The sequence below is a fragment of the Molothrus aeneus genome, unplaced genomic scaffold (assembly GCF_037042795.1).
Source record: "Molothrus aeneus isolate 106 unplaced genomic scaffold, BPBGC_Maene_1.0 scaffold_43, whole genome shotgun sequence".
In the NCBI taxonomy this organism is placed as follows: Eukaryota; Metazoa; Chordata; class Aves; order Passeriformes; family Icteridae; genus Molothrus; species Molothrus aeneus.
The window spans coordinates 643,252-656,244 of record NW_027099100.1 but is presented as its reverse complement, the minus strand read 5'-3'; the positions used below and the strand labels follow the sequence as shown (position 1 = coordinate 656,244).

The window sequence follows — 12,993 nt, the reverse complement described above, 5'->3', positions numbered from 1 at the left end:
GGTTTTGACTCCTTCTCTTTATCACTTCCAGTCTGGGCCTTGGTCCATACTTTCTTCAGACAGCAGATGCTGAAAGTTGGCATTTCAACAGCAGGGTCCTCATGACATGTCCACTGGGTGTTATCTCAACCAAACAGACAGTTCACTGGTGACAATATCAGCTACCACTATTACTATGTCCAACCTTTTGTTAAAAGCAGAAATAAAAGCAAAGATATTTGGGCATATACATGTAGCATTCATCTTAATATTTGCAAAAAGCCAAGAGATTTGATTTGTCTTCCATTCTCTTTTCCCGTTTTTCTCTCTTCCTCCAGGGAAAATGTCAGGGGTGGTACCTTGGTGACCTCTCTTTTCTTGGGGTCATTGTGGTCTTGGTGGTAATGGAAACCACAGTGACTGTGAGAAACGACCGTTCACTTTAAATTTTTAAAGGTTTATTAAACCGCAACAACATAACAAAGGGACTGAATAAGGAAAAAGGGACAGTTCTGGGAGTGTGGCCAACTGCCACAAAATGGCAGCTCTGCCTTTTATACCCCTGGTGTTGCATCAACCAAATACATATTCCTAAGGAATCATACATATTCAAACATTTTCCTTATAAGTCCCTTGCTCCTCCCGAAGTCTGCCAGTTGACTCTTCCTTGCTGTCCATTGGTGGAGACCTTCCTGCTGTGTGATTGGAGGGGAGGTGTTGTTATGCCATGCCTCCCCAGAAACAGGCATTCCCATTTCCCAACCGTCCCATGCAAAGGGCACAGGCACGTGCCCTCCCTCCACATGTCCCTGGCACACTGACAACCAGGGCCATCTGGTGGCAACAATATGAGAGATGGGAAGGAGATTATGGGGAGAGCAGAGAGTGCCCAAACAACAAACAACAATACCATGCATCAACAAAATTTCTCTTAACATACACAAAGTATTCATCCATTAATTGTGTGAGCATATCATCATATTACCCATCTACAGCAAAGCTGTGGCTGCCCCATGCCTGGAAGAGTTCAAGGCCAGGTTGTGCAGGGCCTGGAGCAGCCTGGCCCAGGGGAAGATGTCCCTGCCCATGGCAGGGCTGGCACCAGACGGGCTTTAAGTTCGCTCCATCCCAAACCATTGCAGAGCCCCCGGGGCCAGGATGGGGCGGGGCGGGCGCTCGGTAGCGCCAGCAGCTCGTGCTGCCGCCTGCTGTTGGCACCCGGAACTGCAGCTGGGAGCGGCGCATGCGCAGTGCTGCTGATTTCCCTCGCTCGCTGCTGCCCTCCGGTGGACAATTCCTGAACTGCAACTGCCAGAATCCCCAAATGCCAAGATGGGTCAGGCTGGAAGGACCCAGAGTGGGCACCTGGCCCAAACTCCCAGCTCAGGCAGAATCATCCCTGAGACCAGGATTGGGTCCAGAGCAACCCAGAACTGGACACTGCACTGGACAGAGCTGGACACAACACTCTGGGTGTGCCTCCCTGGGAAGGACAGAGGGCCATGGTCACTCCCTGACTTCCTGACCCCACCCCTCCTGATATCCCCTGGATCCCTCCTGGCCCCAGGCCACATGGCCAGCTTCACGGGTCACCCACCAGCAACCCCAGGTTCTTCTCCAGAACTGCTCCAGCAGGTCCCACCAGTCAGGGATGGCACTGGTGACTGTTCCTCCCCAGGGACAGGACCTGCCCTTGCCCTCTTGAACCTCCATATTTCCAGGCTTTAATGTCCCCTGAACTGCGGGATGTGTCAGGATGCTCTGCCTGGAATGCGGCCAAGGGAAAATGCCCCATTTGCAGCCATCAGGGCTGCATTGGGAGAGGTCTGGTGCTGATTTTGGTGCTGAATTGGTGAAAACCAGCCCAAATCACCAACCTCAAATCGACAACTGAGTGTGAAGCACCAGAACTGGGCCTGGCCATCCGTCATCTGACTCTGGCCATGTCCAGTCCCCTCTCAGATAGAGATTCCTGTCCCCTATTTCTGCTGGAAATGAAATGTCATTGAGGTTCCTCTTTTGGGAAGGGGATGCTCCCAAAGGATCCTCCTCTAAGTTGAGAGAAAGAGATATTCTCATGCATGTTCGTGTGGGGAATGACATCAAACCCTGCTTAACAATAATCACTTTTGGCTGGCTGTGACAGATTTATTTAATGGCATTTTTATGACAGAATTATTTAATAGAATTGCTTTGCACAATGGTCTTGGGGGCCACAGTGGTCACAGTGCCAGTGGTAGCCTTGTGGCTCAGGGAGTCTTGGTGATCTTGGTGGTCATGGTGGCCTTGGTGGTCACAGTGAGCATGGTGGCCAGAGTGGCTGTGGTGGCCTTGGCAGCTTAGGGGGTCTTATTTCCTTGGGGCTCTTGGTGGTCTTGCTGAGTGTGGCGTGGCGGCCACAGCAATGACAGTGACCTTGGCATCCATGGTGGCTGTGGTTGCCACAGTCACCACAGTGACCACAGTGACCTCGGTGGCCTTGGTGGCCTTGTGGCTCAGAGGATCCTGGTGATAACTTCCAGGGATGTGGGGCGAGCAGGAGTTCGCTGAGATGGAAGGGGGCCCTGGGGATGCTCCTGGGGATGCTCCTGGGGAAGAAAGAGGAGGGTCAGGGGGACCATGGAAGGAGTAAGGAGGTCAGGAACAGTTGTAATGGTGTGTTAGGGGTGACAAGATAGATGGGGCCCATGAGGTGACAGGTGACAAGGTGTGTGAGGGGAGCGGGGTATGGGTTCCAGGGGTGTAAGAGGTGTCATGGTGGGCTTAGCAGTGACAGGAGTTAGGGGGAGTCAGGGAGTGCCATGGGGCTGGCAGGGGGTGACAGGGGTTCAGGGAATGCTATGGGGATCCGGCCCACCCGCACACAGCACACAGGGCCCGTCCCCACAGCACTGCCTTTGGTGGGGAGGGACAGGGTTGGTACGGGGACATCCCTGTCTCTGTCTGTGTCCATGGCCTCTCCTGGCAGTGGTGTCCCGGTCCCTGTTCCCCAGTCCCCTCCTAGCTGAAGGGGTCCCCATCCCAGTGCCCTGTCACGGGTGTTCCTTTGCCCATGCCCACAATGGGTGTCTCCAGACTTGGTATCCCCAGCACAGCATGTCCCTCACCCCAAACTCTCAGTGCGTGCCCCACAGGTTGCAGGGAGTGTGCCCAAACCCCCTGTGTCGTGTCATGTGTGTCCCCAGCCAACAGTGGCTGTCCCCAGTACTGGGTGTCCCTGTCCCCACACTGTCACTGGGTGTCCCCAGCATTGGGTATCCCTGTGTTTCTCTCCAGCTGTGGGTGTCCTTGTCCACACACACACTGTGGGTGTCCCTATACGCCTGTCTCCCGTCCCCCGTGAGTGTCACTGTCCTCTGAGCCTTATCATGGGAGTCCCCATGCCCACAATAGGAGTCCGCATCCTCCCAGGGTGTCCCCTGTGGTCACCTCAGTGCCACTCGCAGTTGTATTTGCTGAAGGTCCCAGAAGAGCGGAGCCAGATCCATGTCCTCTTCCCATCCCAGGTGACTTGGGTGACCTGAAAGGTCTCGAATGGCGGGATCAGCACCTCTTCCTCTGTTGGATACTTGGAGAACTGACGGACGTCCACACCATGGCATGTCAGCACTAGGAATATCGTGTCTGACCCAAATCGCAGAGCAATTTCTTTACGCAGCGACGTCGATGTGAATTGGCCAAACCGGACCCACTGGCCTTGCTGTGCCTTGAAATGAACGTCACGCACACCCCGGAACACCTGGTGACACTGCCTGTTCTGAGCCTGCCTCAGTGTCACCAGGGCCTGGGTCAGCAGGAAATGCAGCGCTTTGAAGTGGAAATTGTTTCTGTATTCCTGGCGCGAGCGCCCGGCTGTACGCACGGCTGCGTTGAACTCCTTATAAATGTCCTTCATTGAGTAGGCCATGAGAGCAATGGCCTGCCACTGGGACGCCAGAGGGGACACATGGGAGCCCCGCTTGCGCCACTCGGCCTCAGCCTTCACCCAGGTCTTGGCAAAGAGAGGATTCTTCTGAAACTCAAATTTGTAGAGTGCTGGCAACGCCTTGGTCATGGCAGGGCCGCAGCCCCGGTACTGGTCATCGAAGGAGTCCTGGGCCATGTCCAGGGGCACCACCTTGATGCCCACCGTGGCCACGGTCATTGCCAGCAGTGCCAGGGTGTGAGCCAGGAGAGCCATTGCAGCGAATGGCCACTGAGAGCAGTGTGGGACACTGGGGAAGAAAGAGGGACACACTGAGGGGACAGTGAGGTGGCACCGGGATACATGGGAAGGGTTCCCCTATGAGGGGCTGAGGAGGGGAACTGGGGTCAGCCTGGAGCAGGGCTGAGGGGCAGCTCGGGCCAGAAGACGCAAGGACACAGCCTGGAATGCTGATCCCAGATCCGGGCGTTATGCCTGGAATCCCCAGGGTCCCTCAGAACCCCAGGACAACAATCCCACTCCCATGGTCCCATGTCCCCAACCACTGGTTTCCCCCTAATGACCCCCAGGAACTTGATCCAAGTACTCAGGTAACTCCCTGTCCCCCCAGGAGTGACCTCCTGAATCCCATTCCTGTGACCCCTGCAGCGTTGTCCCTGTGCCCACTAGCCCCACAACCCCACTCCCAGTCCCGTGTCCCTTCCCCCCTAGTGCCACCCCAGACCCTCTGCAGTTCCCCAGCCCAAACCCTGGGAACAATCCCTGACATCCCCAGGGTCCCCTCAGTGCCCCACCACACCCCAGTGCAAATCCCAGTCCTGTGTTTACCCTTCTGATGTCCCCCCAATGCTCCCCAGGAACTCATTCCTGCTCCCACACCTCTTTAGACCACTTGTGACCCCAGGGCCCTCAGGAACCTCACCCAAATTCCCAAAGCCACTCCCTCACCCACCCCAGTGTGTCCCTCAATGCTCTCCCACACCCCAGTCAAGCTCCCAGCCCCATGATCCTTTTGGTGTCACCCCAGGACCCCAACCCAAATCTGGAGATCCACCCTTGTCTCCCGCTGGAGCCCCCCATGGCCCCACACTGCAACCCCAGTCCCATGTCCCTCCCTCAAGTGTCCCCAGTGTCCCCCAGCCCCTGATACCAAAATCAGCCGGAGTGAACTCCCTGATGGAACTGGAGGTATCAGAAAGATGGAATTCTTGATCAGCTTGGAATCACAGCAGATCTCTCCTGGTCCTGCAGCTCAGGGGAGACTTTGCCATGGGGTATTTATCCACCACAATTATAAATATTCATTATAATCAGCTTCTTATCTCATACAGAAACCGCACTTTCTCTAGAAATTATTTGCATGGCTCCACCTTTTTCTGGAAGTTCTATTATGGAACTGGAAGGTCATAAAAATGGGGTCTCTGAGGGCCATTTTCACTGACTGCCCCAATATCCCAGATGACCTCACCTGGAACATTTGCTTTTTGCAGGCGCTGCTCCTCCTGTGTTGCCAAAAACCCCTCACTGGAGTTCCTTTACCTGTTTCCCCATGGGCTCCAGCCATGTTCATCCTGAGTATCCACCCATTTTCATCCTGTTGATGCTTTTGCCAGTCCGTCTTTAAGCTCAATCCAGTGCCTTCATGGAAAATGAAGCTTTCTGTTTTATTTCTATCAACTGAGACTTCAGGTGACCTGTGCGGGGCTTTTCCAAACAACTCAATCAGCCACGACTGGCCCAGGTCAATGTGGGCTGTGGCAGCAACTGCTCTCCTCATCCAAGAGGCCGGGAAATCCAATTTGGGACAAAAGTTTGTGGTATATACTCTGCTCACCGCAACTGCAAGAAGATGTGGAACAAGGGGCAGAGCTTGGTATGTTACAAAGAGCTCTGGAATTGGCAGTGAGAGAAAGAGCAAACATTGGAACTCACTTGCCATCTGCTTTGAGCATTGCCCATGCCAACAGAGCCATTAGGAAAGAAAAAAGTCAAATACCAGCACAGGGACCTCAAATTAAATATAAAGAACAAATATAGTCCCTCCTTGATAACACCAAGCTGCGCCGAGAAGTGGCCGTACTACAATCCAGGGCACACCAGCTTGCGGATTGGCAAATCATTGTGGGTAAATAGATTTGCAATAAAGCTGCACAAGAGGTTCCACAACAAAGCATCCTGGTGTTAATTCCTGAGAAAGGAATTTCACCCCCAGAGGTGAGGCCATTTCTTTGGGCAGCTGAGTGTTACCAAGGAGGGACAATAATTCTTGTTTAGATTTAATTCGAGGTCCCTGTGCTGGTATTTGACTTTTTTCTTCCCATGTGCCTCCATGGGCATGAGCAATGCTCAAAGCAGATGGCAAGTGAGTTTCCCACGCTCGCTGCTGCCCTCCTGTGGACAATTCCCGAACCACAACTGCCAGAATCCCCAAATCCCAGCATGGGTCAGGCTGGAAGGACCCAGAGGGGGCACCTGGCACAACCTCCCGGCTCAGACAGCGTCATCCCTGAGACCAGGATTGGGTCCAGAGCAGTGCAGAAAGGGACATGGCACTGGGCAGAACTGGAAACAGCAGTGGACAGAGCTGGGCATAGCAATGTGTCCTGATGTGCCTCCCTGGGAAGGGGAGAGGGGTACAAAAACTGCCTGACTTCCTGGGCCTGCTCTTCCCAATGCCTCTTGGATCCCTCCTGGCCCCAGGCCACACAGCATCTCCAATGGTCACCCACCAGCATCCCCAGGTCCTTTTCCAGAACTGCTCCAGCAGGTCCCACCCAGCCTGGACTGAGACTGAGGACTGTTCCTCCCAAAGGGACACGACCTGCCCTTCCCTCTTGAACCTCCCAGTTTTCAGCCTTTAAGGTCCCCTGAAGTGCAGGATGTGGCAGGATGCTCTGCCTGGAATGTGGCCAAGGGAAAATGCCCCATTTGTGGCCATCAGGGCTGCATTGAGAGGGGTCTGCTGCTGATTTTGGTGCAGAATTGGGCTAAAACCAGCCCAAATCACCAACCTCGAATCGACAACTGAGTGTGAAGCACCAGAGCTGTGCCTGGCCATCCAATCAACTGACCCTGGGCATGTTCAGTCCCCTCTCAGACAGAGATTCCTCTCCCCTATTCCTGCTTAAAATGAAATCTGTGTGAGGATCCTCCCTTGGGAAGGGGATGCTTTCCAAGGATCCTCCTCAAGATTCAGAGAAAGAGACGTTCCCACGAGTGTTGTTCTGGCCAATGCCATTTAGCACTGCATAAAAATTGTCACTATTTTCTGGCTTTGTCTGATATTTTTAATTGAATTGTTTTGATTGAATTTTTTAATAGAATCGCTTTGCACAATGTTACTGGTGGCCACAGTGGCTACAGTGGCTGTTGTAACTTTGTGCTGAGGGAGTCTTGGTGATCAAGGGGGCCACAGTGGGCTTGGTGGTTATAGAGACCATGGTGGTCACAGTGGCCTTGGTGGTTTACAGAGATCATGGGGGACAGAGTGGGTGTGGTGGCTTTGGCAGCTTTGGGGGTCTTATTTCCATGGGAGTCTTGGTGGTCTTGCTAATTGTGGTGGCCTCAGCGATGACGGGAACCTTGGCATCCATGCTGGCCGTGGTTGCAGCAGTCACCACAGTGAGCCTGGGGCCTTGGTGGCCTTATGGCTCAGAGGATCCTGGTGATAACTTCCAGGGATGTGGGGCGAGCAGGAGTTCTCTGAGGTGGAAGGGGGCCCTGGGGATGTTCCTGGGGAAGAAAGAGGGGGGTCAGGGGGACCGTGGAAGGAGTAAGGAAGTCAAGGACAGTTGTAATGGTGTGTTAGGGGTGACAAGATAGATGGGGCCCATGAGGTGACAGGTGACAAGGTGTGTGAGGGGAGCAGGGGATGGGTTCCAGGGGTGTAAGAGGTGTCATGGTGGGCTTAGCAGTGACAGGGGTTAGGGGGAGTCAGGGAGTGCCATGGGGCTGGCAGGGGGTGACAGGGGTTCAGGGAATGCTATGGGGATCCGGCCCACCCGCGCACAGCACACAGGGCCCGTCCCCACAGCACTGCCTTTGGTGGGGAGGGACAGGGTTGGTACGGGGACATCCCTGTCTCTGTCTGTGTCCTTGGCCTCTCCTGGCAGTGGTGTCCCGGTCCCTGTTCCCCGGTCCCCTCCTAGCTGAAGGGGTCCCCATCCCAGTGCCCTGTCACGGGTGTTCCTTTGCCCATGCCCACAATGGGTGTCTCCAGACTTGGTATCCCAGGCACAGCATGTCCCTCACCCCAAACTCTCAGTGCGTGCCCCACAGGTTGCAGGGAGTGTGCCCAAACCCCCTGTGTCGTGTCATGTGTGTCCCCAGCCAACAGTGGCTGTCCCCAGTACTGGGTGTCCCTGTCCCCACACTGTCACTGGGTGTCCCCAGCATTGGGTATCCCTGTGTTTCTCTCCAGCTGTGGGTGTCCTTGTCCACCCACACACTGTGGGTGTCCCTATACGCCTGTCTCCCGTCCCTCGTGAGTGTCATTGTCCTCTGAGCCTTATCATGGGAGTCCCCATGCCCACAATAGGAGTCCGCATCCTCCCAGGGTGTCCCCTGTGGTCACCTCAGTGCCACTCGCAGTTGTATTTGCTGAAGGTCCCAGAAGAGCGGAGCCAGATCCATGTCCTCTTCCCATCCCAGGTGACTTGGGTGACCTGAAAGGTCTCGAATGGCGGGATCAGCACCTCTTCCTCTGTTGGATACTTGGAGAACTGACGGACGTCCACACCATGGCATGTCAGCACTAGGAATATCGTGTCTGACCCAAATCGCAGAGCAATTTCTTTACGCAGCGACGTCGATGTGAATTGGCCAAACCGGACCCACTGGCCTTGCTGTGCCTTGAAATGAACGTCACGCACACCCCGGAACACCTGGTGACACTGCCTGTTCTGAGCCTGCCTCAGTGTCACCAGGGCCTGGGTCAGCAGGAAATGCAGCGCTTTGAAGTGGAAATTGTTTCTGTATTCCTGGCGCGAGCGCCCGGCTGTACGCACGGCTGCGTTGAACTCCTTATAAATGTCCTTCATTGAGTAGGCCATGAGAGCAATGGCCTGCCACTGGGACGCCAGAGGGGACACATGGGAGCCCCGCTTGCGCCACTCGGCCTCAGCCTTCACCCAGGTCTTGGCAAAGAGAGGATTCTTCTGAAACTCAAATTTGTAGAGTGCTGGCAACGCCTTGGTCATGGCAGGGCCGCAGCCCCGGTACTGGTCATCGAAGGAGTCCTGGGCCATGTCCAGGGGCACCACCTTGGTGGCCACCGTGGCCACGGTCATTGCCAGCAGTGCCAGGGTGTGAGCCAGGAGAGCCATTGCAGCGAATGGCCACTGAGAGCAGTGTGGGACACTGGGGAAGAAAGAGGGACACACTGAGGGGACAGTGAGGTGGCACCGGGATACATGGGAAGGGTTCCCCTATGAGGGGCTGAGGAGGGGAACTGGGGTCAGCCTGGAGCAGGGCTGAGGGGCAGCTCGGGCCAGAAGACGCAAGGACACAGCCTGGAATGCTGATCCCAGATCCGGGCGTTATGCCTGGAATCCCCAGGGTCCCTCAGAACCCCAGGACAACAATCCCACTCCCATGGTCCCATGTCCCCTACCACTGGTTTCCCCCTAATGACCCCCAGGAACTTGATCCAAGTACTCAGGTAACTCCCTGTCCCCCCAGGAGTGACCTCCTGAATCCCATTCCTGTGACCCCTGCAGCGTTGTCCCTGTGCCCACTAGCCCCACAACCCCACTCCCAGTCCCGTGTCCCTTCCCCCCTAGTGCCACCCCAGACCCTCTGCAGTTCCCCAGCCCAAACCCTGGGAACAATCCCTGACATCCCCAGGGTCCCCTCAGTGCCCCACCACACCCCAGTGCAAATCCCAGTCCTGTGTTTACCCTTCTGATGTCCCCCCAATGCTCCCCAGGAACTCATTCCTGCTCCCACACCTCTTTAGACCACTTGTGACCCCAGGGCCCTCAGGAACCTCACCCAAATTCCCAAAGCCACTCCCTCACCCACCCCAGTGTGTCCCTCAATGCTCTCCCACACCCCAGTCAAGCTCCCAGCCCCATGATCCTTTTGGTGTCACCCCAGGACCCCAACCCAAATCTGGAGATCCACCCTTGTCTCCACAACATCCCGCTGGAGCCCCCCATGGCCCCACGCTGCAACCCCAGTCCCATGTCCTCCCTCAAGTGTCCCCAGTGTCCCCCAGCCCCTGATACCAAAATCAGCCGGAGTGAACTCCCTGATGGAACTGGAGGTATCAGAAAGATGGAATTCTTGATCAGCTTGGAATCACAGCAGATCTCTCCTGGTCCTGCAGCTCAGGGGAGACTTTGCCATGGGGTATTTATCCACCACAATTATAAATATTCATTATAATCAGCTTTTTATCTCGTACAGAAACCACACTTTCTCAAGAAATTATTTGCATGGCTCCACCTTTCTCTGGAAGTTCTATTATGGAACTGGAAGGTCATAAAAATGGGGTCTCTGAGGGCCATTTTCACTGACTGCCCCAATATCCCAGATGACCTTACCTGGAACATTTGCTTTTTGCAGGTGCTACTCCTCCTGTGTTGCCAAAAACCCCTCACTGGAGTTCCTTTACCTGTTTCCCCATGGGCTCCAGCCATGTTCATCCTGAGTATCCACCCATTTTCATCCTGTTCATGCTTTTGCCAGTCCGTCTTTAAGCTCAATCCAGTGCCTTCATGGAAAATGAAACTTTCTGTTTTATTTCTATCAACTGAGACTTCAGGTGACCTGTGCGGGGCTTTTCCAAACAACTCAATCAGGCACGATTGGCCCAGGTCAATGTGGGCTGTGGCAGCAAATGCTCTCCTCATCCAAGAGGCCGGGAAATCCAATTTGGGACAAAAGTTTGTGGTATATACTCTGCTCACCGCAACTGCAAGAAGGTGTGGAACAAGGGGCGGAGCTCGGTGTGTTACAAAGAGCTCTGGAATTGGCAGTGAGAGAAAGAGCAAACATTGGAACTCACTTGCCATCTGCTTTGAGCATTGCCCATGCCAACAGAGCCATTAGGAAAGAAAAAAGTCAAATACCAGCACAGGCACCTCAAATTAAATATAAAGAACAAATATAGTCCCTCCTTGATAACACCAAGCTGCGCCGAGAAGTGGCCGTACTACAATCCAGGGCACACCAGCTTGCGGATTGGCAAATCATTGTGGGTAAATAGATTTGCAATAAAGCTGCACAAGAGGTTCCACAACAAAGCATCCTGGTGTTAATTCCTGAGAAAGGAATTTCACCCCCAGAGGTGAGGCCATTTCTTTGGGCAGCTGAGTGTTACCAAGGAGGGACAATAATTCTTGTTTATATTTAATTCGAGGTCCCTGTGCTGGTATTTGACTTTTTTCTTCCCATGTGCCTCCATGGGCATGAGCAATGCTCAAAGCAGATGGCAAGTGAGTTTCCCACGCTCGCTGCTGCCCTCCTGTGGACAATTCCCGAACCACAACTGCCAGAATCCCCAAATCCCAGCATGGGTCAGGCTGGAAGGACCCAGAGGGGGCACCTGGCACAACCTCCCGGCTCAGACAGCGTCATCCCTGAGACCAGGATTGGGTCCAGAGCAGTGCAGAAAGGGACATGGCACTGGGCAGAACTGGAAACAGCAGTGGACAGAGCTGGGCATAGCAATGTGTCCTGATGTGCCTCCCTGGGAAGGGGAGAGGGGTACAAAAACTGCCTGACTTCCTGGGCCTGCTCTTCCCAATGCCTCTTGGATCCCTCCTGGCCCCAGGCCACACAGCATTTCCAATGGTCACCCACCAGCATCCCCAGGTCCTTTTCCAGAACTGCTCCAGCAGGTCCCACCCAGCCTGGACTGAGACTGAGGACTGTTCCTCCCAAAGGGACACGACCTACCCTTCCCTCTTGAACCTCCCAGTTTTCAGCCTTTAAGGTCCCCTGAAGTGCAGGATGTGGCAGGATGCTCTGCCTGGAATGTGGCCAAGGGAAAATGCCCCATTTGTGGCCATCAGGGCTGCATTGAGAGGGGTCTGCTGCTGATTTTGGTGCAGAATTGGGCTAAAACCAGCCCAAATCACCAACCTCGAATCGACAACTGAGTGTGAAGCACCAGAGCTGTGCCTGGCCATCCAATCAACTGACCCTGGGCATGTTCAGTCCCCTCTCAGACAGAGATTCCTCTCCCCTATTCCTGCTTAAAATGAAATCTGTGTGAGGATCCTCCCTTGGGAAGGGGATGCTTTCCAAGGATCCTCCTCAAGATTCAGAGAAAGAGACGTTCCCACGAGTGTTGTTCTGGCCAATGCCATTTAGCACTGCATAAAAATTGTCACTATTTTCTGGCTTTGTCTGATATTTTTAATTGAATTGTTTTGATTGAATTTTTTAATAGAATCGCTTTGCACAATGTTACTGGTGGCCACAGTGGCTACAGTGGCTGTTGTAACTTTGTGCTGAGGGAGTCTTGGTGATCAAGGGGGCCACAGTGGGCTTGGTGGTTATAGAGACCATGGTGGTCACAGTGGCCTTGGTGGTTTACAGAGATCATGGGGGACAGAGTGGGTGTGGTGGCTTTGGCAGCTTTGGGGGTCTTATTTCCATGGGAGTCTTGGTGGTCTTGCTAATTGTGGTGGCCTCAGCGATGACGGGAACCTTGGCATCCATGCTGGCCGTGGTTGCAGCAGTCACCACAGTGAGCCTGGGGCCTTGGTGGCCTTATGGCTCAGAGGATCCTGGTGATAACTTCCAGGGATGTGGGGCGAGCAGGAGTTCTCTGAGGTGGAAGGGGGCCCTGGGGATGTTCCTGGGGAAGAAAGAGGGGGGTCAGGGGGACCGTGGAAGGAGTAAGGAAGTCAAGGACAGTTGTAATGGTGTGTTAGGGGTGACAAGATAGATGGGGCCCATGAGGTGACAGGTGACAAGGTGTGTGAGGGGAGCAGGGGATGGGTTCCAGGGGTGTAAGAGGTGTCATGGTGGGCTTAGCAGTGACAGGGGTTAGGGGGAGTCAGGGAGTGCCATGGGGCTGGCAGGGGGTGACAGGGGTTCAGGGAATGCTATGGGGATCCGGCCCACCCGCGCACAGC

The 12,993-nt window shown here is 54.5% G+C and overlaps 2 protein-coding genes across 2 annotated transcripts; both read right to left on the bottom strand.

Annotated features, from left to right (window-relative positions):
• Positions 1-3,409: 3,409 nt before the first annotated feature.
• LOC136570897 (NAD(P)(+)--arginine ADP-ribosyltransferase 2-like) lies at positions 3,410-4,159 on the bottom strand. The gene has a single exon (XM_066571304.1). The coding sequence runs from the start codon at positions 4,157-4,159 to the stop codon at positions 3,410-3,412; it is 750 nt and encodes a 249-aa protein (XP_066427401.1).
• Positions 4,160-8,478: 4,319 nt separating this feature from the next.
• Positions 8,479-9,228, bottom strand: LOC136570896 (NAD(P)(+)--arginine ADP-ribosyltransferase 2-like). Its single transcript, XM_066571303.1, has one exon. It carries the CDS (start codon positions 9,226-9,228, stop codon positions 8,479-8,481), a length of 750 nt encoding a protein of 249 aa, XP_066427400.1.
• Between the last annotated feature and the right edge of the window lie 3,765 nt (positions 9,229-12,993).